Source organism: Elaeis guineensis, chromosome 10, assembly GCF_000442705.2.
Source record: "Elaeis guineensis isolate ETL-2024a chromosome 10, EG11, whole genome shotgun sequence".
Classification (NCBI taxonomy): domain Eukaryota; kingdom Viridiplantae; phylum Streptophyta; class Magnoliopsida; order Arecales; family Arecaceae; genus Elaeis; species Elaeis guineensis.
Window position 1 is genome coordinate 30,719,442 of NC_026002.2, and position 24,921 is coordinate 30,744,362.

The 24,921-nt window shown below is 37.6% G+C and overlaps 2 protein-coding genes across 4 annotated transcripts; one reads left to right on the forward strand and one right to left on the reverse strand.

Annotated features, from left to right (window-relative positions):
* Positions 1 to 1,569: 1,569 nt before the first annotated feature.
* On the forward strand, positions 1,570 to 14,682 carry LOC105052650 (zinc finger CCCH domain-containing protein 13). Of its 3 annotated transcripts, none has more exons than XM_073244283.1 (11): positions 1,572 to 1,841; positions 4,083 to 4,220; positions 4,417 to 4,450; positions 6,116 to 6,257; positions 6,401 to 6,457; positions 11,100 to 11,197; positions 11,384 to 11,455; positions 11,608 to 11,831; positions 12,469 to 12,677; positions 12,969 to 13,187; positions 14,346 to 14,682. In XM_073244283.1, exons 1-11 carry the CDS (start codon positions 1,715 to 1,717, stop codon positions 14,439 to 14,441), a joined length of 1,416 nt encoding a protein of 471 aa, XP_073100384.1. In that variant the 5' UTR covers positions 1,572 to 1,714; the 3' UTR covers positions 14,442 to 14,682. The 3 variants fall into 3 exon arrangements, with proteins under 3 accessions (XP_073100386.1, XP_073100384.1, XP_073100385.1); XM_073244284.1 differs by having other exon boundaries at positions 1,575 to 1,841; positions 12,969 to 13,178; XM_073244285.1 differs by lacking the exon at positions 12,969 to 13,187 and having other exon boundaries at positions 1,570 to 1,841.
* A 765-nt stretch (positions 14,683 to 15,447) lies between these two features.
* On the reverse strand, positions 15,448 to 18,322 carry LOC105052782 (transcription factor MYB1-like). The gene is made up of 3 exons (XM_010933715.4): positions 17,938 to 18,322; positions 17,726 to 17,855; positions 15,448 to 15,889 (listed from the first exon to the last, which is right to left on the reverse strand). Exons 1-3 carry the CDS (start codon positions 18,074 to 18,076, stop codon positions 15,448 to 15,450), a joined length of 711 nt encoding a protein of 236 aa, XP_010932017.3. The 5' UTR covers positions 18,077 to 18,322.
* Between the last annotated feature and the right edge of the window lie 6,599 nt (positions 18,323 to 24,921).

Consider the following 24,921-nt stretch of genomic DNA (forward strand, 5'->3'; position numbering starts at 1 on the left):
GATTTGTCAGTTTAATAGAGAGGGATTAGGCCGTGTAAACCTCCCCCTTTATACCTTAAAATACTTAATGAATTACGATAACAAAACAAAACAAAACAAAGACCTTTGATCTCCTTCAGGTGCCCTCCCTCAGGTGCTCTCCTTTCTCAGGAGCCGATCTCCCAGAGATCAAAAAAAATAAATAAATAAAAATAAAGACCCAAATCGGAACCGATCTCCATCAAGTGCTCTCCTTTCTCAAGAACCGATCTCCCTAAGATCAAAAAAAAAAAAAATGAAAATAGATGAAAGCTACTGGGTGACTCCCATTACGTTCATTTTCACTAAATAAAAAATAAAAAAATCTGCTGGGTGACTCTTCCCGTAAGGTCCCTAAAATGAAAATGGATGAAAGCTGCTCTGATAGAACTTCCTGTTGTGTTGTTTTGTGGTGCTGAATGCTTCGGGTCCTTGGATCTTCGATTGTGTCTTATACAATTGACAGTCCAGCTACGTTTGTTTAATGCATCTTTCCTAACTATATATATATATATATATATATATATATATATATATATATATATATATATATATATATATATATATATATATATATATATGAACGCAGCGGTAGGAAGTAGGACGTAAAGAGGGATTTGGCTTTCTTTGCTCTTTCACCACTATTTTTTTTCCTTTCTGTTTTTCAGTGATCTGCGTGTATGTACAGTGAAGAGTCCATAAAGCAGATATCACGCTTTCATAAATTGCAATAGTTGCATGTATCTGTGCACGTGAGAAGTTGATTATCAAAACCTCTGCTAATAAATTTTTTTTTTTTAAAAGAAATCCTCTCTTCTAAGGATAGGATGTTTTTCAGTGATCTGCGTGTATGTACAGTGAAGAGTCTATCAAGCAGATATCACGCATTCACAAATTGCAAATAGCTTTCCAGTTGCATGTATCTGTGCACGTGAGAAGTTGATAATCAAAACCTCTGCTAATAATTTTTTTTTTAAAAAAAGAAATCCTCTCTTCTAAGGAGAGGATGTCAACCATGATACCTAGCTCCTGTTTTTCTTCTGTTTTGTCTCTACTTTTATTTAGTTAAGATGGTCAAATGTCATCATCTTTTCAATTATTTCAGAAACTAGTATCATCTTGATTTCTCTGTTTGTTTTCAAATCTTTGAGAGTTCTCCACGTGCTTATGCAAGTAATAATTAACCAAAGCTCGTAAAATTTTAGTTAAATGCGTATTTATAATGACTTTTAGATAGGTCCCACCTATCAAAACCTGGTCTAATCATATATCATGCAACCAAGTTGATCTTATTTAGTCCAACCGAATTTGATTGGATCTGATCAGATCAGACTCGGCAACGTGACCCATCTCACCACATCAAATCACATGGTTAGCCCAATTTGGATATGCAAATGGATTGGCCTTGGGCTTGTAAGCTAGCCCATCTTGCAATAAGGTCTAGACACTCAGAAAGAGCTCATAAACGGACGCCCGCACCACAAATGGAGGCTCCTCATAAAATTTGGGTGGCTTTCTGGGGACGCTTACGGGAACGCATGTCGGTTGCCACTGCGTTATTACAAACCCTACCTCCCTCATTCGCCTTCAGATTCACCATGCTGTGACCCCCGAAACTAAATAATCCTGGGGATTCTTCCTTCTTCCGCCGCTGTGGGAGTCTCGAGTGTCCTATTATAATCTGTTCTCGTTCGCGATGCTGGGGCGGAAGCTGTACAAGACGAAGCTGTGCATACTTTACCAGCGCGGCCGCTGCACTCGCCAGAGCTGCAACTTCGCCCACGGCGAAGCCGAGCTCCGCCGCTTCGCCGGCTCTTTCAGCGGTAATCGTTCCAAATTCCAAGAAGTGATTATTAGAATTCGTTCTTTCCTCTTCTTTTTCCTTTTTATTTTGATTCGAGTTGAAATGCCTGATTTTGTTTCTTGATCTGCCCTTTTCTTGTGTTATCGTGGAGATTGTTCGAATTTGTAGTGTTTCCATGGAAATTGATAAGCGAAAGGCACAGTGGAAAAGGGTTTTGGATTTAATATGTCTGCTGCACTGAGAGGAAGCTTTATTTTTGGTTCAAGAAGTTTGGAAATTTTTACTAGATCATTGATTAAATTACAACCGAGCATAAATATGAATTAATTTTACCAGCAGTTCATGGATCGCATCATTTGTGATGATGAACCAAATGAATGTGTGAAATTTATGTGATAGTTTTCTTTATGTAAATAAAAAGGATCCTTTATGTAAATTTATGTGATGAACCAAATATATCTCTTTTCTTGGGTTTTCAAAGATAACGCTTTTTCTAATCGGCTTCTTGCTGATTATACATGAGCGAGAATAACTGCAAGAATATTCACTATAAGCTTCTTGCTGACTATACATGAGCAAGAATAACTGCAACAATATTCACTATATTTTGTTACTAAAATAATATATTTTTGATTCTGTGACGGTGTGGATTGACTGCATTTATAAACTAATTGAGGAAATTGGAAACACCTGTAGTACGCAATGTTGCCAATTTTCTAATTACTTTATTGGTTATTGTATTGGGCGCCTTTTATGATTATGATTGCTTCAAAAAAAAAAAAAAACAAAAACAAAAAATTGCATCTACACATGTTAACTTTACCCTTTTACTATCAATTAAGTTCTTGTCATGCACATGTGAGGACGCTGGCCATGTTGGTTTATCTTGTGCACTTTACTGACTTTGTAGTTGTCCTTCTGGCTGGTGCCAATGAGGTTTAAGATGATGATGCATTTTCTGTTTTAAAGGAAAACATGCAACATGGGTGGCTTGTTCTGCATACTGGAAAATAATTTGCTTGCATTCTTTTATGTTTGGAAAATGAACTTGAATGGCAAAAAACTGATGATCAAGGGAACTGAATTAAAAAAATTAATCAATACAGATCGGATGATCGGGGAGAAAAAGTTGTGGAATTACTTTAGGAGCAGACTTACAAAACAATAGAATGGATATGAGCCATTTCCTAACCCACAGTTAATGATCGGTAGTGGCAAGTTTTAATTGACAATTTATAAAATTATTTAATATTATTGTCATATCATTTCATGGGTGTACTTTGTCTTTTCTGTTTGGTTTCCTCTGAACTGCACTTGCATTATGTAACTAAACTCACTCTGCTTTTGAAAAATAATGGACCTGAGTACCATTGACTGCAGATGAGAACTATGTCTTTGTTTTTTCTGATCGAAAATCTGTCCACGTGAAGCTTATGGCGGAACAATTGTGACATAATTCCTGGTTTCCTTTTGATTTTGTTATCGATCAAATTATCAACCTTCCAACAGCTTTATTAGTCTCTGCAATTCGACAATGATGCATGCTGGTTTTTGGTAGCCTCGCCAGTTGGTGACGTGATATATATGTTGCTTCATTCTGCTAGTGATTCCATATTCCACAGAGGTGATATGAAGGATTTGTCAATATTAGGTTTGCTACATGCTTATTGGAATGTGTTCTTTGTATTGTGATCTCTATGTTATTAGCAGATTCAGCAAATACTTGAATTGAATCATGCAGTTGTTTTAGTTGCTGTTCAGTTGGTTCCAGTTCCATCTTGGGGATCCATATAAATTAGCATTCTAAGATTTATTGTACAGGAGATATTTTTCGAGCTTATTCTTGGAGGATGTTTTCACAGCTCAGAATGAGTATATTGGATGGAAGGTTCTTTCTCAGTATAACTAATGATACCAAAGTTTCCATTACCCTCCTTTTCTATCACTCCAGAAGGCAGCTATGACATCTTCTCTGTCATTTGTTTTTTCAATGTTCCAAGGGCTCTCTCAGTGACCTAAGATCATACCTCACTATTTTGGTATCTGTTAGTTTTATGGCTCACTTGTTTATGTGGCCTATTGGAATTGTTGAGGAGGCAGTACTACTTATCGTAATTGAGTTTCCCATATTTCTCAGGGTTATGGTAAGCTTGATAAAATTAATGGGTTCTTCAGTCTCCATGCACCTTCCCTTCATATATTCAAAGTGAAAAAAACATTCTTCCTCTGCTTGAAATTCTACTATTTTCCTCACTTTCAGGTAGACGGGAATACAGAAATGGCAACTTGAGAGGTAAGCTTGACAGAAGGCATTCTCCTCATCGGAGATATTCCCCTGTAAGAGATGCAAGAGGTCATCATTCTTATCATAGTCATAAATCAATTTCTCATGATAGGGGTAAGCAGTCTCCTGAACCTAGTATTTTCCCTAATTGATTTCTGCTAATACCTCACTAGATTGAGCTTCCATTTATTGTGGCACCTGTAATTTGTCTTATCATATTTGATAAAGCCTTTCTTTTTTTATGTATATTGTGGTTATGATGCCTTTTCCTTGCACGCCCTTGTTATGACCTTTGGAACTCTACTTGCAGGTTCCAGTCATTCAAGGTCCCCAATCAAAAGGAGGTGAGGTTGAAATCTGCTTAAATAGTATCTCACACTCTTCAGTGTACAAGTCTTTATAAGTAATTGAATTAATTGTGGAGCAAAACTTTGCAATTTCATGGACAAAAAGAAACCAATTATAATGGATCCTTATCTGGTATTTGGTAATGTAATGTCTTCATTCTCATTCTCCAGTATTTGTCTGCTAACTCATAAATAAATCTGTGTAAATTACTGTCTGCAACTTATTTCTTTTTCTCAGCAATAATTCCTATTTGGGTTTGGTTCCCAACCAATGATTTCCTTTATGAAGAATGTCTGAAACTTTATTCACTTATACAGTGTCTCAGATACTACAATGGGACCAACTCTTTCTGATAAATAGGGCCTAGAATGAACCTATACAAGGGCAATCAAAATAAAAACTAGGACTTTGATTTAGCAAGGACTCTTATTAGCTTGTCCATCAATTATATGAGTATGATTAAGAATAACCCAAAGGACTAACTTAAGTTTTTGATCCATTACATTTTTAATCACTTAATGGAGCTAGCTCTAACCAAGGTTGGGTCCAAAACCTGGACTAGATATCATGTGCTCTATATTAAAGAAAAATTTTTCATTTTCCACTATTGGCACAAATTTATGTGAGACCCTCCTTGTCCTAAAGATAGGAATCTCTGAAAACAACAAGGACATTCCCATACATAAACTTAGGTGCCATTTGGCATCACTTTCATTTTTTTTATATTTTAAAAAACAGAAGATAGGAATTCTGTCTATTTTTTAAAATTTGAAAAACATAAATATATTTGGTGTTGTCTATTATTTTTAAAATATAAACCTGGCAATAGTGGTAGAGGTGATGGTGGTAGCGATGGAGGTAGTGGAGGTGTCGGTGGTGTTGGTGGCAAGTGACAATAGTATGGCGGAGGTGGCGATGATAGTGATGGTGGTGGTGGGGGCATCGATGGTGTGGTGGAGGTGATCATGATGGCGGTGGTATGGTGGAGACTGTGATGGCAATAATGGTGGGAGGGATGCTAGCTATGTAGTAGAGGCGGTGATAATGGTGGTGGCAGTGTAGCGGCAATGGTGATGATAGGCATAGGGGCACTTGTAACATGGCAAAGGCAGCGACGATGGTGGTGGCATGGTGGTGAAGGTAGTGATGGTGGTGGTGGAGGTGATGTTATGATAGCGGTAAAAAACATGAGTTTCTCATTTTTGAAAATATTAAAAGTAAGTAATTTTTAGAAGTAATAAAAGTAATTTTTGAATATAGAAAAATAGCACTGGCCATTTTTTTATTTGGTTTTTGTGATTTTATTTTAAAAATAGAAAATAAGAAATAAAAGTGATGTGAGACAGGCTCTTAGTTTTTTTGTTGCCTTTTTATCCCTTTTTTTACTTTCAAGTTACTAGTAGATATGAAGAATTAAAAAGAAATTATAGTCTCCAAACTAATATCCCAAGCAACTTTCTTCCTTTTCCGTTTGTTTTACCTGTATACTTAACATTGCTTGAAACTATAAAGAACCATCCATGTCACTGCAAATAAAGATGCTGTTAACTACCATTGTTATTAGTAGCTTGACAAAGATTGACACATATTATTTAGATATTGACTATAACGGTATAGTGACTGAATTTTACTTTATAGTGAATCATCTGTGGTTATTTCAGTGAAAGAAGGTATAGGAAGAAGCAGCGTATGGATGGAGAAAGTGATGTTTCTGGAAGCTTTAACATTTCTGATGGCTCTGAAGATATAAAAAAAGGAGACAAGGTTTCATTTTACAATGAGAGGATTGATCTAGAAGAGCAGGTCTGCATTATCGACTGTAATTCATCAGCATATATGCTTGACTGCCATTTGAAGTGCCAATATATGGAGATTATTTATACTGTTTGCTACTTCATTCTTTTTTCCAGATTATTTATTTTTTTTTTCAAATTAACTTTTTGCAGATAAAGCAAATACAGTTGGATATTGAGATGCTTGATGATCATAAATCTCAACTCGAGGTTGGTTTTTGTTTGTTCAATACTGTTTTCATTTTTATTGTCGCTGCCACATCTGTCATAGTTAGTGATGTTTAAATATGTCACGATAAATATGATTTTTGATCAACAAATACAAGATATGCATTTTTAGAAAAACAACTATTTTCATCAAAAGGTACCTGTTGCCGTTACTTTTATCTTTGTATGGAATTGAAATTTGAAATTCCTTTTTTTTTATTTGCTATTTATAGGTAGAATGATGTCAAGCATTTCTGTTACTTTGTTTTAAGCTATTTAAGAAACTTGTCATGTATTTTTTCAGATTTTATGCTCACAAACTTTGTCTTATTTCTTTTGTGAGTTGTCTTGTTAAATGTTTCTGAAGCTTTAAAAAAAATGTTCTGGTGCATGTCATATTTCTTTGTGTCAGTAGGTTTAATATCTTGAAAGACTATAATTTAGCCTTTATGTTTTATCTAACCATATCATCCTTTGTTAGGTAGTTTTTAAGGGGTCTAAGAAGAAAATAAAATAATATTAAGTTTTTGAATTTTTCTTATTTTACTTGTGAAGCAAGTATCCGAAAACAATGCTGTTTTATTAATATATAGCAATTTCACCAAGACAATCCCCTTCAATTCTTAATGGACTGAAGTTTATGGATTCATGTTTTGAAATGACTTATGCACCCCTTGTTTCCATAAGCCAATTAAGCCTCTTAGCTCTAAGAGTTGCTATCCATCTCAATTAGGTTTTATGAAACTGAAAATTAATGGAAAGTTATTGGTAGCATATAGAACTTGATCAAATTTTTAGACTTAATTTTAAGCAGTCTTTATTTATTATTCAAGTTATACATTCTCCTGTTTGTAATCAAATTTTCAGATGAACTTCTATATATAGCCTTGCATGCTATAAAGGGCATCCAAATACTTATTAGAAGAAAAGTATATAATTTTCTAGTGAAAATAGTTAAGGAAACAATAGATGTTGGATTTAATATAACTTAGGAAAAAGGGCAGAAATCCATCCATAAGCATTGAGTCTTGTCCCAACTGTTTGGGTTTGGCTCTAGATCCTCATTTGACAAGTGTTTTAGAAAAAGGGTAGAAACTACAACGGACAATAAGAGACAAATTTCTATTAATCATACCTAATAAACAATTCTCTTGCAGTCATGAATTAGTGGATAAGACTGAAGGCTTTGGATCCATGACTTAATATAACTTCCCCAGATCAGAAGGATTTGATTGTTGTGAAATTGGAAAATGTTAATTCTGCTGAGCTTTATGTCGCAACAATGGTTCAAATGGCTCATCAAGTAAAGAGTGGGGGCATGCATAGTTGATAGACTCTACAATATTCAGGATATGTTTTTAGTTTTCTTGTAATATGGTTTTCCTTTCATGGCTCCATCATTTGTGTGTTATTAAATGGTTCCATGACTTTTTCAATTAGCCATGTGAGAAGTGTGTCATAATTTCTTCATGTTGTAAAAGAGCTAGTGCATTCAGTTTGGATGAGAAGAAATAGGATTTATGCTTTTCGGTATTGGCATCTAGAGGGAGTTTGATGGCGATTAATTTAGGAAAGTTCAAATCTGATTACGCTGAGTTCAGAGATAACTATGAAGCATTGCCTTAGACTTGGTAAGAATAAATTATTATTATTATTACTATGGCATTTACAACCTTTGTCTCCATATCTCAGACATCTTCCTGGCTTGGAGATTGAGTACCACTTGGGTGTCTTGTGTCATGGCCTTAATCTGTGGACTTTACTATCAAATGTTGCATCTTTGAGAATTCATTCTTCCCTTAGGATTCTTTTTCCTTTAACTTGCCTTTTGCTTGTCATGGTTTTGTCTTGTATTTAAGGCTTAAAAATTCATTCTCTTTGATCTCTTTTAGGGAGTCCACAACTACTGTTTCAACCTTGGCTATATTGTGTATTTATCTTTTTCCTCAGATCTAAATCAATTAGATGACCATGATGCTATCTGTAGATTTTGTGTTCACTTATTGGTGGCCGAAAAACTTCAAGATTGATCACTGCTGAAATGTATCAGGCTCTTCTGCCATGTTCTTTGTTGACTTGCTTCATCATGCCTAAGAATTCTTTGTAATCGAACCATTATCTGTCATGCTAAACATCTTCTTTTGGCTTGTCTCTTGTTTAAATTGTGTGAAGCATTACCTTCCAATACCTAATCAAGGCAATCTACCTTGATGCTGATAAACTTACTGAATAATTAAAGCTGTCACTTTTTTAGAGCATCTGCCTGCTTCTTAGCTTGCACTTTACCTATTTAAGCAATCTTTTCACCAGATAGTTTAATAATTTAAAAGGTGATTTTCCAATATTTCACTTTTTTGTGAACTAAAACAATTGGAACTAGGAGATTAGACCACACCTACAATGAATTTTGTTTGAGTGCCCTTTGTTGCTATGTGTTGCTTTTGTGACTCTCTCTCATCTTCTTTTACTTCTGGTGCCACCATAACTTACATTAGTGTCCAAATTCTTTTGGCTTCTGGTTATTAACTGTATTGGTGATTCAGCATTAACTGTATTGGTGATTCAGCATGCACATGGTTCCTTATCCATGATTGTGCTCTCAAGCATTGTGTTCGCTTGTTTTTTTTGCTTTAGCTCATAAACTACGTATTACCCCATTGTACTCGTGATGTTGTTGCTTCTATGTTGTTTGTCCTTCTATCCATTGATCCACCACTTACTGAATGTCCAGTCTTTCTTGGTAAACTACTGGGGTATATTATTCGCCTTGAGCGTATAAAGGGGTTGTTAAAGGCAATTAACAATAGCCTATTGGTATTTTGTATACTAGATCTCGGAACATGATGACCTATTATTATTAGTCTTTGATAATTCCATAAATGCATCCATATGTTGAGTACATTTATGTTACTAACAAGAGGATGTGGGTCTAAATAAGGTATTCTACACTTTCTTGAAGGTAATGATTCTGCTCAGGTTAATTCATATTAGTAGAATTTGAGTGCCAAACAATCGCAATGATGTATCCTGATGCATTCATATTCAAGATTTGTCGAATCAGTATTGGGACTCGTATTGACCGGTGATAGGTTCGGTATGGTGCAGGTCCATACCGTGTTTTTTCAAGGCATTACTAAAATAAGGAGAGTGAGAGGGAGTGGGAGAAGGGGATGGAGAGGGGGAGAGGAAGGGGTGGGGGGTAGGGGGTGCTGCCAAAGCGACGCACCTCCACCCGAAGCCCTTCGCTGTTAGCTCTGCGAGGGGGGCGGAGAGAGGTGCTACTCGAGAGGGGGGGAGAGAGAGCATCTCCGCCTTTAAGCCCTTTGACTGTCAGCTACGTGATACACTCGAGAGAGAGCGAGGCTACTTTCTCGGTTGTGGCTGGCATCCAAAGAGAGAGCAACGGAGCTATGGCACCGGAGATTTCTTTCTTCGAGAGAGGTTCAAGAGAGGTCATTCGGGGAGGGTTTAAGGGGGAGATTATATAGGCCAAACCGACCTGACTTACTGAAGCATTCTAGGTCATTCTAGGTCGGTATCAATTCAGTTCGATTAAGGGTGGCTATTGACTTCGCCCATTGGATGCTGACCCGATCCAACCCTATTGGGGCAAGTTTTACCTGACTTGTAGCGGATCCGGGATGGGTACATGTAATGGTAAAACCTATTCAGAACCTGATCTAAATATTTATCACTCTTCATAAATCTCCTCTCTAAGTCAAAAGAAAAAAAAAGATTTTGTAGCTTTACCCAACCCGATCCGTCCAACCTGCCATCACATCTCGAGACTATCTGTCCTGCCCTGTCCTACCCTAAGGCAAGTACACGGTGGGTATGGTTAATGGCCTACCCAATCCATACCCAACTTTTTTTCATCCCTAAGTTCAATATGGGCCGAACCATCTAGTTCGGGTCAGTTTTGGCAATCATTGTTCATATTAGTTGGTATGGTTTTATACATATGCCAAATCTGTGACTTTCCCTTGATACAAGTTCGGTACTCCGCATTTCTTGATACATATGAATGGTTCTAAATCATGATCACTCTTGCCTTCCAAAGCTTCACATTCACATGCCTCCCAACCACTTTTACTTTTTTGCATATATCATCAATTAGATACTCCTATATTCTTAACTTGTGAGCCTTCGTTCACATAAAGGCCAGAGTAGGTTCCTTAAGTACTACTGCATGAGGAAACTATTGCTATATTCAACATGTTTATCTTACAATAACATTTTTATAGCCTGAAAATGGATTGTATTGCATCTGACAGATTTATAGATATCCTCAAGCCAAGTTAAAGAAGAAAAGGCCTTCTTGATCCTTGAGATCAAATACAACCTATTTGCATTGCAAGCAATGCAAAATATATGAGAATATCACTGTCCGACATATTGACATACGACTCTACACATTATGACATGGGGTGTCAATTGTACTGACTGACCCATAGCATTTACCAGATTTGAATATTGTGGCTCTTGTTATATGCTGTTTTATCTTTTGAAGTATTGTATGTGTAAGCTTTTTATGTTTCTGCTGCATCTCTATAGCCGATGATGTAACTTTTGTGGCGGCCTTGCTGCATGCATTGCCTTTTTCCTTTTTATTTTGGTAATTTGTAATTATTGGTTCTGTTTCTAGATCTTTTTGGAGGAAAAGGTTGATGAAGCACAAAAGCTTTCTAGTAGAATAGAGGACCTTGACTCGAAGCTGAACAAAGAACAAGAAGACTGTAAAAGGTGTCATTTTGCACTCTCTCTCTCTTTCTCCCCCCCCCCCCCTCCTTTTTCTCCCCTCACTTCTTCAAACATGTTCTTATATTCATCTGTCACTAAGATATATCAACAATATTTTAATGACTGCTTCAAGAAGGAATTTATATTTTATCTACTTTTTTTATGCAATTCTATTGATGTTCTTTGTAGGATTACTGTAAAAATTAAAAAGTTTATCAAAGCTCATAGGCATCATATGAAGGCACAGGAGGAGATGAAAAGGCAAGTCTTTCCTTCACTTATTTGAGAAATGTTTTTAGCTTTTCGTTTCCCCCTTTTTGGTTGTATTGGCTTCTAGATTATTCTTGCTCTTTGTGAACATTTTTCCAGAGTAACCAAGTATGGATGATTGACTCATGATTGCAACTGTACAGGTCACAAGTTCGTCTTCAAAAGTTGGGCGATCAGATTAGTTTGGATCCCCTAAAGACTAGAGCCAATGAAGAAGAGTCTAGTGTAAATGTTGTAAGTGATGCAGAGCCTAATGATGATGGTGATAATCAGATCAGCTCAAGGAACGATTTCCTGCAGCGTGATGTTTCTTCAGCCAAGAGGAGGGCATTTGTTGACCCAGCAACCAGTGAAGAAGCAAAAATAGGCAAGTTGCTTGAGAAGTTCTTATCTCAGTATTACCAGGATATTCTTAAATTTGTAATGCTGTTTTATTACTGGAAAAATTCCCTTTAAAATTTGAATCTGAGACAGGTTTTCTAGTTGCTAGCTAATTGTTTGACAGATATATGCATAAATAGAGATGCCATACTGTTCACCAATGTTCTGTATATTTCACTTTGTTCTTATTGTTTTGTATTCATTCTGACTTTTAATGCATATACATGATTTCTTATAGTGTAATTTTGTGATTCATAAAATTTTGACTTGTGCATGAGATTTTGATTAGCATAAGACTTCCACACTATTTATATGCAGCTTATGGTAAGTCTTCTGTGTCAATCCGCTCTAGCATTCAAAAAAACAATTTCCCATTCCTAAACTTTTACTTTGGTAATAGATACATCTTTTTGTCTTTTCTATCATCAATTTACAACCATAAATTGGGGAAGATATCACATTTTGATTAGTAATCCTTTTTTCCTTTTTTCGTTTCTTTTTTCCTTCCTTTCTTTCTGAAAATTCTTGCTTTTAGTTCCAGGCTATCTGCCTCTATCCCCTTTTAAATGGTATTATTACATGTTTGTGCTTTTGTCTTGGTGAAAACATCTGGGTTGTTGCAGGGAATTCACGAAAGAGAGGAAGATATTCAGATTCAATAACTAAATCAGAGAAGCTTATCAAGTCTGAAGGGCCTGCTCTTAACTCAGAACATAATAGCAAAGGAACTGACACAACAAAAACAGTCCTCATTAACAATAAGTCTTTGACAGATGACTACAAGCATAAACAAGGAAAACTTGATTCTGCTACCACTTCTCCATTGGATAAGGTTGGATAATTTCTTCCCCCCTATATGACATTTGCTTGCTATATTGATAAATTTCTCTCTAAATATGACTCCATGTGAGATTCTATGCGTTTGCCTCTATAGATACTTGTTTATCATCTTTAGCAAGACAACAAAGAAATCGATAACTATAATGCAGCAATAACTAAAAGCACTGTTGCCATTGAGAATAAGACTCCACATTGTTGAAAGTTGTATTACAGTTTTCCAATTGCATGAAGAGCTGCATTGGTAATTTTTGTGGTGCTTAAGCAGACATTTGTTACTTAACAGGTGAAAGGTTCTGAATCCAGACGCTCCTTGCCTTCAACCAGTATGGCTGCTCATGCAGTAGATGAACTCATTGAAGCTATTGAAATGGAGGAGAAACCTGAAACTATTGAAACTGCAAAACATATTGAAAATGCAGATGCGGAAAACAGAACCAAGTCAGCTTGTTTGCCACCCCCTCCTCCACTGGTCCCACAAAATGCGTACAAGCAGGTTAGGAAGGTCATATCCTTTTTCCCAAGGAGATTGTTGTGTTGCATAGAGGTGAAGAGTGGATAGATCTAGTTTGTTTGCCACCTGTAGGGCAAGTCCTGCACTTTGGATGGTTGACTGTGCTTAAAATCATTTTCCCCTGTTGTTTAACTGCAGGCATATATTTATCTAGTTCCATTTTGTAGGCTTTATCTCCTCACATTGTCCTAATTGCTTGATGTGGTATTTTGTCTATAGCACAAATGTTTTAACCCACTAGTTTACTCCACTAGACAGCCCAACCCGTCCCACTTACCCATGCCCTTGCTTTTATGCACACAATAGTTATAACAGAAACAACATATTTTATTTTCTCAGTCCAGCCTTTTTTCTCAAAATAAAATTGTAGCTTTTATAGTGGATGTCATTATCCACTATAATTGGAATTAATGAATAAAAAATGCCAAAACAATGGTGTTATGTGATGAGACCACTGTTTGCAGGTTATCCTTTTTTTAGTATACTGAATTTTTATACTTTTAAGAATATTGAACTATGCATAATATTTATCCTGTAAACAGTGAATAGATCAAAATAATTACTGTTTTTCATTCTAGATAATGGTCTTTGTAATAGATAACAGATGGTTATTATTTAGACTCCTATTGTATGAGTATATATAACATTATGTGGGACCTTCAAATCATTAATGGGCGTATAGGTACATACCTCAATCATTTAAAAATTGTTATTATTTAATGAAATCAATATATATTGTAAGTTACAAGATTGTCATTCTATCCTAATTTTACTAACACTGACAGGTTTCTCTGAATTTCAGCATCTTAAAATGACAATTATTCTCTGAATAATTCCTGTTTTATCAAATTATACATGGATTATCATGCACTCCTTACGAATTACAAATTGATGGAGGTATCTGGTGTTGCTGATGGTTTTGATCTTGTTATTGTTTGTTGTTACATCTCCCATGCTTCTTTTTCCATAAACTAGTTTATGAATTTTCTGATATCTTTCCCAATGTTATCTTTGATACCCCTATCTAAGAAATCCTACAACACGTGCCTTTTAGTTCCTAGGAATGGTTGGTATATAGTTCTTTATTTATCCTCCTAAAAAATATTATGAACCTTACCTCTACTTTTTTTTTTTTTTACCTTGTTTCAGTACGAGGGTGACGATGAGGATGTAGAGGTGGAAAAGGTGGATGCTGAAATGGTAGACATAGATATCGATAGTGAGGTGGAAATTGAGCAGATATAACTGAAGCATCTTCTAGATGTGCTATGTTTAAAAGAAAATTTTTTCAAATGCTAATATTTTTACCAATGATCTAGTCTTTGGTAATGTTTAAAGCTCTTTCCTGTGCTGTTGAAATTATTGCTGGTAATCCAATTTACAGATGCTTAATTCTCTTATTGTCATATAATTCTTCAGTGGGCCTAGTATTGTGGATCATTCAGGTCTGGATCAATCAATATGTATGTTTGGGTATTTCCTGTCAGTGTTCATGTTTCATATTGTTGTTAACTTATTTTTGAAATTTTCTTTTTGACTACTGTCATTTTTCATTTGCTGGTGCAATCTCTTTCCTGTTCATTAGGTTTCCATATGTAACACTTAATATATATGGCCATTCAGGACTTCATTTTACTCAAAACTTACCCAATATCGAATTCATTAAATTTGATTCATCATGTTTGTTTTTTTTGGTAGCATTCATTGTTTGTTCTTCAGGGCATTGAATTTAATTAGCTTATTTTTGGGCATCAAACATGTATTGGTACTTTAATTTGTTCCTACTATGAGAACCTGGAAACGGAACATTCTCATAACCTTGTGCCAAACATTATCACCAACCACTTTGTTAAACTGTATCCTCGACAAGATCCAACAGGAAACTAATACAATCAAATGCACTTGCGAGTTTTCAAGTTGACCTTATTTATATGTAAAATTTTGACCATTTTGTATATTGTTCTCATGCTTTACCACGAATGTTTATTGCACCTTTGCATGAGTTAGGTTAGCGCATTTATTCACACAAGTGGGTGGATGAGGTAAGTACCTAATTTAGCTACTTTTCTAGTTTTTTATTCCTCTGCTTATTTATCATGTTATCTATTCATAAAACTTCAAGTAGAAGGATGATGAAAATCTACCAAGTTTCAGGACAATGAAATGTTTTAATATCATTGTTCTGAAGATATAAAACAACTTCAAGACTAGCATTATATTTCTGAGTTATCAGTTAAAATCTCAGTATTTGTCATATGGTCCCTAAGTCTCCCCAAATATCGATATCCTGAAGCAAGTCCTCCCAACCTCCGACTCCTGTAAGTGACTCGTCATCTTTGTTGTCATCTTGGATGACCCTGTTGTCAGTTTGCATTTCCTTTGTTATAACATTTTCAACATTTGGCACACCAATGATCTGAGCATCCACCCATGTTTTATGATTCTTTGAAGAAGATGGTATTTCTTGCATTTCAGATTCTTCTTGCTGGATTTCGCTTGCAGAAGATAGGTGATCCCTTGACCAAATCCAAGTCCTAGGAATGGTTTGAGGTCGTGGCTTCAAGACTTTGTCGTCATGCTTGCTCCTCTCTTTATGATCTCTAACATCATGCTTTTTGCTCAAATGAGAGTTCCAGTAGTTCTTAACATCATTTGCAGTCCGGCCAGGAAGCCTGCCTGCTATTAGGGACCACCTGAACGAGATTGTTTCGTTAACCGACAAAATCTTTTCTAAAGATAAACATGCAACTAACTCTGGTTCCTGGAATCCATGCAATTAGTGACCGCACCATGGTACACATGGTATAAGGTTGGCTTGTGTAGCATAGCATGGTGACAATATCATGTGCACGCATTAACCATTTGGTGGCAATGTATGGATATGCTTTCCAGTCCATGGATGTTTTACTCAACTATCATGGACTAGGTTAGGTTTCAATAGCTCTTGCTATTTCCTTTAGCCAAACTAATTATGTATGTATATGCAAGGGGAGTTTTTTTCGAAAATGCCATATTTGTGGGCATAAGATGCTTTGCAATAATTGGACGGTATTCTGCTTTGTAGTGGCACATATTACAACCAAGAAACTATTTTCCAATTGGTTACATACATAGATCAAGTAGGTCATTGACCCTCCGAAGAGTTTGCTGTTGGGTCAGTTAAAAATAGTTCTGATTGGTCACTCTGCACAAGCATAAGACTTGGACGGCACCAATTAAACTGGTTTTGAGAATTAGTGAGGCAATGTGAATATCTTTTCTTTTTGAGGGTCCATTGGACTTAATTGTGAGCGCCGGACCAGCGTAGGCACAAGAGACCTGTATGTGGTCAGCTCAATCATACTGCATGTAGGTCCCCGATGCCTACCTAAATCTGCAAATGTAGCACCTGTTGTCAGCTAGTTAGAAGATTTGCGGGGCGTGTTTTACGGGCAACGAGTGATACTAACTAAAATTATTAGAATCTGTACTCGGTACCAACATAATCAATTTGTATTTGTTAACATTTAGTGCGTGTTATGCTGGTCCTATGGTTTTAAAGCAATCGAATCATAAATTCTGCCCCAAAATGCGAATCATTTAAACTAAATGAGTGATCACTTTAAACCACAAGTTACCCATCTTGTCTCAATATTTGCCATGCAAAATTTCCAACATCTAGAAGTCATACTCACGAAGAGTTCTGATCTTTTTGATAATGGTGACTGGAAGATAATTGAACTCCGTGGCCCTGTATAGAAAGCGAAGTGGAGAAGACATGTTGAATTTTGAAAATTCTTTGTGCATCATCTGCGGTACAGAAAATCTCATCATTTTTCAATACGTATTTAATATTCATAATTTTATTTTATTATTTAAAATTTTGAATAACGAAAATATCTTTTTTCTTCTGAAAAAATTATGACATCTTGTGTTGATATTATGCTATCCGAATTATAACTTTCAGGATGTCATAATTTTTTTATAGTACGTCATAAAAAAAGAAGAACATTTTCATCATTCAAAATTATCATCAATTTTTTAATGATAAAAAATATCTTTTTTTTTATGACGTCCTGTAAAAAAATTATGATATTATGTGCAGAAAGCCATAACTTCAACGTAGGATGCTACAATATCAGTATAGGATGTTATAATTTTTTCGGAAGGAAGAGGCATTTTCGTCATTCAAAATTTCAAACGAAAAAATAGAAATGCAGGTATTAAATGGATACTAAATGCGCATTGAAAAGTAATGACTATGTGATCCAATAAGATAAAACGGTGTACTCCACATCAGATTTTCTACACCGCAGGCAGTGCGCAAAGAATTTCGCATTGAATTTCACAAAGGTGAGTGCCACCAAACATAAATTTGGGCTGGGCTTCCCAACCTTGTTTTATGGGCTTCCCGAGGCCTACCCCCTACTAAGTATAAACAACATTCCTTATCCAAGAAATATACCTTGGATATGCAAACGCTATTCTCGCTGAATCAGAGAAAGGTAACGAGTATAATGAACTACATAGGCTCTTCTTTTGTGACTTGCCTGTTTCCTAATAGCTTGTGAAGCCTAACAATAAGATCAGTCTCATCCTCCCCAAAGCTCCCTCTGTTAATGCCCGGCCTGAGATAATTCAGCCATCTGAGTCTGCAACTCTTTCTACACCTATTCAAGCCTTCATTAAGAGAAATTCAGTTCTATTAAACTTTTTTAGTTTTCAGAACAATATCTCAATGAGAACAGTTTTCCTCACATACCTGCCCTCAGAGGGACATGGCGCCACTCCGTGGCACCATACTTTTCGACACACCTCCTGAGAAGAGCATCTTCCTCTACAGTCCATGCTCCTTTCCTGATACCAGGCTGCTTGGTGCCAGTGGTTGAGTCAAAGCTCATTTTTGTTATAAACGTGTTATGGCTCACCACCTTTCCTTTCTCCCTTTACTTCCCTCCCATTGGGAATAGATGTTTCTTGCGATTCTGCTGTCTGCCCAACAATTGAGTTCCTTTAATACTAGCACTTAAGGATCGAATTCGTTGGCGAGAGTCGTAGTCAGTGAGATCCTAGGCATGGAGGATGATATTGCTGTCATCGGGCACATGGGCAAGCAATGCTTCCCATGTAAGATGGTAGAAATATGATCTCATCTCATGAGATGTTGGATTCTTGATCCAGGTACTAGCAGCAATTTCTCGGATCCATTGGCTGAGGAATGATGATATTGATTTTTCTTTAAATGGCTACAGATTAGGTCTTAACAGTCGATCGAGAAGGCTTCTTTTTTTTTTTTTTTGGATGGTGAAGGTCATGCAACGCAGATATTTTTCAGCAACAGATCAAGCGTGCCTCCGCATTTGGCAGCTTCTTCATCCGATTCAAGATTGAATTGAAATTTAATGTGCGCGTTTGTGAGTTATCATAGTTATGTCTTTGTGCTTGCTAACCTAGCTCACAAGGAGAATGCTAGGATTGCGAGTTGTATAGATCTAGATTGGCCTGAAGCAACAGCATTGCCTGGACTTCAGTCTGACTCGGTAGCTTGAGCAACTCTTCTTTCCATTCTCTAACTGGCTGGAAATGTCTCTAACAAGGTTAGTATCAGTATAGGTAACGGGAAAGAGTTCAGAAAGATATGATTTATAAATCATAGATGCCACGTTCAACAAAAAATTGGACCTGACTTGATCCAAACTTATGGAGTACATTTGGAGGGTTTTTGATTTACGAGTGGAATGAGAATCAGAATGACCAAATCCTCCAAAAATACTTGATTCGTGACTAGAATCGAAATCGGAATCGGAATTGAAATGGAAATTTGAATCCATAGAGTAGAATAGAGATTGAGTTCTATGTAGATTGGATCAGAATGATACTCCTTTCAATCAAACGGTTAGAATGAAAATCATCCATTCCCATTTTCATTCCAGACCTCCGGTCCCCTCAATCAAGCATATCCAATCTCAAGCTGAGAGTCAATTTCTATTCATTAGAGATGACCTGAGTCTTTTGCATCCTTGCAGCGACTTGCTGTTCGGTGGGAGTCTGATCTCATGTGATTGTGAAATGCGCAATTTATGTCATATCCTAGATATGGAGCAGTGGCAATGCTCTGGTTCCAAACTCCAACAAGGCTATGCAATGAGAACTATTGAATGCATGGGTCATCCGTGAATCCAAACCCTAAAGCCTATCACATCTAACAGTTGGACGTGATTTTCAAAGCACTTGTTTCAGAAAGTCTTTTGGCTCTCACACAGCCCCAGGAGCTTGGATTCAATAAAAGATTTGGCTGGCTGAGGTATGTTATCTTTTGTTTTCTCCCGTAGATGGGTAGTCCGGTTCACGACCCAGTGTTTTAGGTGCTCCATTCCTGTATGCTTTGGTAAAATAGCCTAGAAAGGAAATTGGCCATTGCTTAGCTCATCCATCCCCTACAAAAAAAAGTGGCAAATTCTTGCACGGTTCCACCTCCCGGCCATCCCCAGACCCCTCTATTTTCCCAACCACTAGGGTCACCAAATGTCCCAAGACAATCGTGTTCTTAGCCATGAACTTTAATTAGAACAAAATAATTTTCTTTCTATTGGCTTGGCAACCAAAAACTCATTTAATTGTGGTCATGGTTCTCACGATCGGAATAACTCATCTAAGAGCACTGAGTTATATGGTATGTTTTTGTCCTGTCTATTGTCACTAATATGGTAGAGCACATCTTAGAGATGACACTATTATACACATATAAGAAGAAAATAAAGATTTATTCTAAAGGTTTATTCTAAGAGGGCAAGATTTAGACAAAATTAGCTATATGGTTGCTATCCCTCCACATTTAAGTGGGTGGATCCTTCAAATTGAGCAAAGTTTTCTTGAAACTGGCGATAGGATGGTTGCAGTGTGGGTGGCAATGTGATGAGTTAGGTTGTCAACTCTATGACTCGGACCTGATATATGCTCATCAACCAGATCCACTCTGTCTCTTTCTTGCCTAACCTCTTGTTCCTTCCAATTCTTCAGACCATTTTTTTAGAAAAAAAATTGGTATTCCTATGTGAGTGGGTTGTCCTGATATCTTCTTTTTTATGTTTTCTTACGAATGAATGGTTATGGTGCTGTTGTTCGAGTAGTAGGGGATGGGGTGCTTCGCCTGATCCAACCGTATACCGTTGTCCATAAGGAATGTTCAAATTTTATCACCGATTCTCAACTTTGCCTTCTATAGTTTTCCTAATCTCAATTTTTTATATCTGGTTGCTACCTAGATTGGTTCCTAGCGTGCCCTCATGCTCAGGGTTTGAGTGTCATAAATATTGGTTTTGTTAACAAAAGGTTGCAATTAGGATGGTGAATTGCCAATCGTTGCAACCCTAGTATAATGTAGACATACTAGCTTCCAATAGTTTACCTTAGGCATGACATATATTGGGCATGCAATTGATGAAAGTAGATGATAATGATGATTGCGATTTTTGTAAGGCGCCGCTATATTGAACATCAAGGCAATTTTAATCATGTATAATTGCATGAGATGGAAGCATAATGCTTAGTTCTGATACTCGGTGTCTTGGTTTTCATATGCGCTTCCTTTTCTTGGTCCATTGATGGTTTACTAGTAAGTTACCCACAATACACGGTGGGCCAAAAATAACTGATGAAAAAATATTTAATAAAATAAAATAATAATTTTAATTAGATGATAGATAAAATTTGAAATTATATTATCTTTATTTTTTTTAAAATCTTTATATAGATTTTCGATAATACATTACAGCACAATATCAAATGATCGACATAATATAATGTTACGATAAATAGTTCATCAAATTATTTGTAACTCGTTCGATGACGACGATCAGATTTGATCATATAGGACAATCATTATGAGTAACATCAACAATCTTCAATGTCAAGGGTCTCCTCGGCCAAGCTACAAAAAAAAAAGTATAGAAATTTTATCAAAGATTTTTTTGAATGCAATAATTCATAGTAAAGTAAAAAATTGCTTCCAAAAAAAGGGATATATATATATATATATATATAATTATTAAAATTAGAATATCTCGATCTTGATTTTTTGGAAGGTGAGATCATTATATTATTCATTTCACTATCAATTCTGGATCCGATAGATGTAAAGGCAAACATCGAGTTATATATCCTTATATTTTCATGAAATTTTAAAGATCTCTTTTCTCTATTATAATCTAATAAAGCATCAAAAAAAAATGATGTTTCTCGTAGCAATGGCAAATCAACTCTTCTTTCGTGACAGCACAAGCTGAATATAGGTCTGGATGCATTGCTTGATTTTCGCAAGCACTTCTTGTACTAAAATAAAACTGCACAAAATTGGCATTGATGTTTTGGAATTCCAATGTTTAATAGTTCGACAAAAGTACCTACAACATCAATGAAGAAACAAAAGACACGGACCTACTTTAGTTTTTCTCGATATTTGAGAAGGATGAGAGGGAAATTGCATTATTGCCAAATAGCTTACTTTGTCTGAAGAAAACAATTGGACCAGAATCTTCTCCATCACCTAACGGGTTACCAAAACAAACATTCAACAAATTTGATATTGATTAAAAAATTACCATAATCTTGGAATATATATAGCTTAGATGACATATAATAGATGATATCTTGTTCTATGTTTATTATAAGATGCTCTTCCAGGATACCATGTTCATCTATCGATGTATATGTGTTCAAATTTGAGTCGGATACTCTATTTTGACCGACACTATCAAAGTTTTCGTATGCAATGGTATGTAAATTTCAATGATCGTTAATGACAGAATGACAATATATATGTCTATATTTTTTATTAACACCAGCATTGCTCTTACACCTTAGTAGTTTAAATAATCTTCTAGCTCTCCATCGCGCATTGCTCTTACACCTTACTATTATGTGCACGCGGTTCAGGTTAAGCTTAGTACTGGACCATTTATCACAATGTTTAAAGGACAATTTGGTCCATTAGTTATAAAAGGTTGTTGAAGCTCCTTGAATTATCCCTCCAACCAAATGATATTTGAGCCTATTGTTCATGAGATAGTCTAGTTATATTCATAGAACCCTATTCACCTACGTGGATAAGTTACTTTTGGCAATAGTATTTGGTTAGGGAATTGAACTAGGTCTAAGCTTGGAATAAGCATTATACTTGCCAAACAATCAATGACAACTTTTCTTCAGATATATCATATCATCGAAAGTAATGATTAGCTATACACTCTTGATTTCAACGCAAGAGGCGCTTAAATCACAACAAACACTTCACAGAGGTTGGCAACTTGGTCCGGTCAATAAATCAAACAAACAATGAAACAAAAGCACGTTAGTCTTTCCTTATGGTGAAGCTTCTCTTGGGTGAAGGACTACACGAACACATGCACAAAAAATCTGGTGTCTCACGCGGTGAAGCTCATCTTAGGTGAAAGATGATTTCAAGTATTTCAACCTCTGCTTCTAGTGAAGCAACTGTTGATTCCAAGCTCTAGTTTGGGCTCTCAGTGATGGCATGTGAATTAGATGTTACAGGGCTGAAGCTGATGCTGCCAACACTACTGTCTGCTGAGCTTTTCTGGCATCAAGATTTTGGTCTATGCTCCCACTTCCTGCAAACACGTAAATATTTAAACATAAATTATTACAAGCTCCCAATGAAACCAGCAGGAACATAGCCCAAAATGTTGGTGCTTCTTGCCTATTTGAGAGGGGTATGGGTTCAAATATTCTTCAGGGTGCATCAAAAATTTCAAGCTTTTGCAAGTGTGGTCCGTCGAGGGCGTTTGTGACATGCACCGAGCACAGTGTGGAAGCTTGTGGAACCACTCGGGTTGAGCCTGCCACCCAGTAACGATGAGACCTTTTGCCCACCGTGGTTCAAGGGGCTCCTGCATCCAACCTTTCTATTAGCATCATCTCCTGTGGTCCTTTTATCTTTGTCTACTTGATCAGTAGCTTTTGAATATCCTTTTAGAATATGTGGTTTGTGGAACGAGGTTTCAATGCCTGCAAACAATATATCCCCAGTTATGATAACTAATAAGTGAGGAGGAAGACTAACATATCAGAACAAATGAACAGTCTAAATGCTTGGTCAATTCAATGAGTACCACAGTATCGGTGAGGCCTTTGTTTTGTATCAGTTAAAGCCAAGGTATGACCAATGATTCCAAGCAGCGGCAACTCCTAAACGGACTCCATTAATAAGAGAAGTCCTATATTATTTTCCATATTAAGATATATATATGTTATAGGAGACATGACAAAAAGGAGAGCCTGCTCCATATCACTTTCTCTTGTGCGCATACCAGAGAATTTTTGTTCAGTATTTGTTAGAATTTGACGCCTCAAGATTCAGCCCACATTGAGCCCACAGCGAGGTTCGCGGCGAAAAATGGAGTCCAACGAGACCAAGATCACCTGAAACGGAGCTCGGATGGAGGAGATACGAGCTTTCGAAGTCGGCACGAGAATCGAGACGGCGGAGGACCGCCGGCGACCGGCGGCGGGCGGCAGCGGCGCGGCCGCAGGCGGCGGCGCGCGGGACGCGCGTCCCAGGCCCGCGTGGGACGCGGGACCCAGGCCCGCGCGGGACGCGCGACCCAGGCCTGCGCGGGACGCGCGTCCCAGGCCCAGGCCCGCGCGGGACGCGCGACCCAGGCCCAGGCACGCGCGGGACGCGCGACCCAGCGGCCTGCTGGCCCATCCCCGGTCCACCGTGGACCGAGTGGTCCACGGAGCGGTCTGTGGACCGCGTGGACGTTTCCCACACGTTTCTCGCGGTCCACGGCCCTATTTCGTGGACCGGAGAGCGATCGGATGGCCCAGAGAGCTCCCGGTCTTGATCCGACGGTCAGGAGGGTTTCTTGGCTTTGTTAAGGAGTCCTAATCCCTCTCTAATCATGCTTTAACCTTTGTTTAAGCCTTTAAAAAGGCCTGAGACGAAACAGAGAGGTGGGTTTTCGGTTTTCTCGCCGCCGTACGAACCAGAGGAGAGAGAGAAGCGTGAGGCGCTGTGAGAGAGGAGCAGGAGGCTCCTGGACAGCGGTCGCCAGGCTCTTCAGGGGTTCAGGGGGGTCTCCAAGAGAGAGAGCGCTTTTGTAAGGGAAACTTCATGTGAGAGAGAATTGGGTGTACAAGGGTTGAGGGTGAGGTCTCCTCTTGTAAAATTTTCTTTTCATAGTGAAGTTTGCATGCCCCGTGGAGGCGAGCCCTTTTGTGGTTGATCCACGTATTTTGATTGTTTTTCCTTCTGTTTTGTTTCTTCTTTCTTCCTGCTGCATCGCGTGGTACTGAAAGGATCTTGGGAGGTGGTGTCCTGGCCAGACATCCACCCAACAAGTGGTATCAGAGCAAGGCGGTACAAGGACGCAGATTGCAGTGGTGGTGAGCAAGACTGAAGATGGAGAAAACAGGAACAACCAAGATGGAGATCAACAAGTTCGATGGTAAGAGCAATTTCTCCTTGTGGCAGGCAAGGGTGAAGGACGTGCTCATCCAACAGGGGTTGATCGATGCTCTCTTGTGCGATGAGAAACCGACCATCATGGAGGTGCGGGATTGGAAACGGCTACAGATGCAGGCGGTGAGTACCATCCGCATGTACCTGGCGGATGAGGTGGTGATCCATGTGCTGAGCGAGACTTCCCCGACGGTGCTGTGGTCGAAGCTCGAGGAATTGTACATGGCGAAGTCTCTCACCAACACTCTTTTCCTCTGGAGGCAG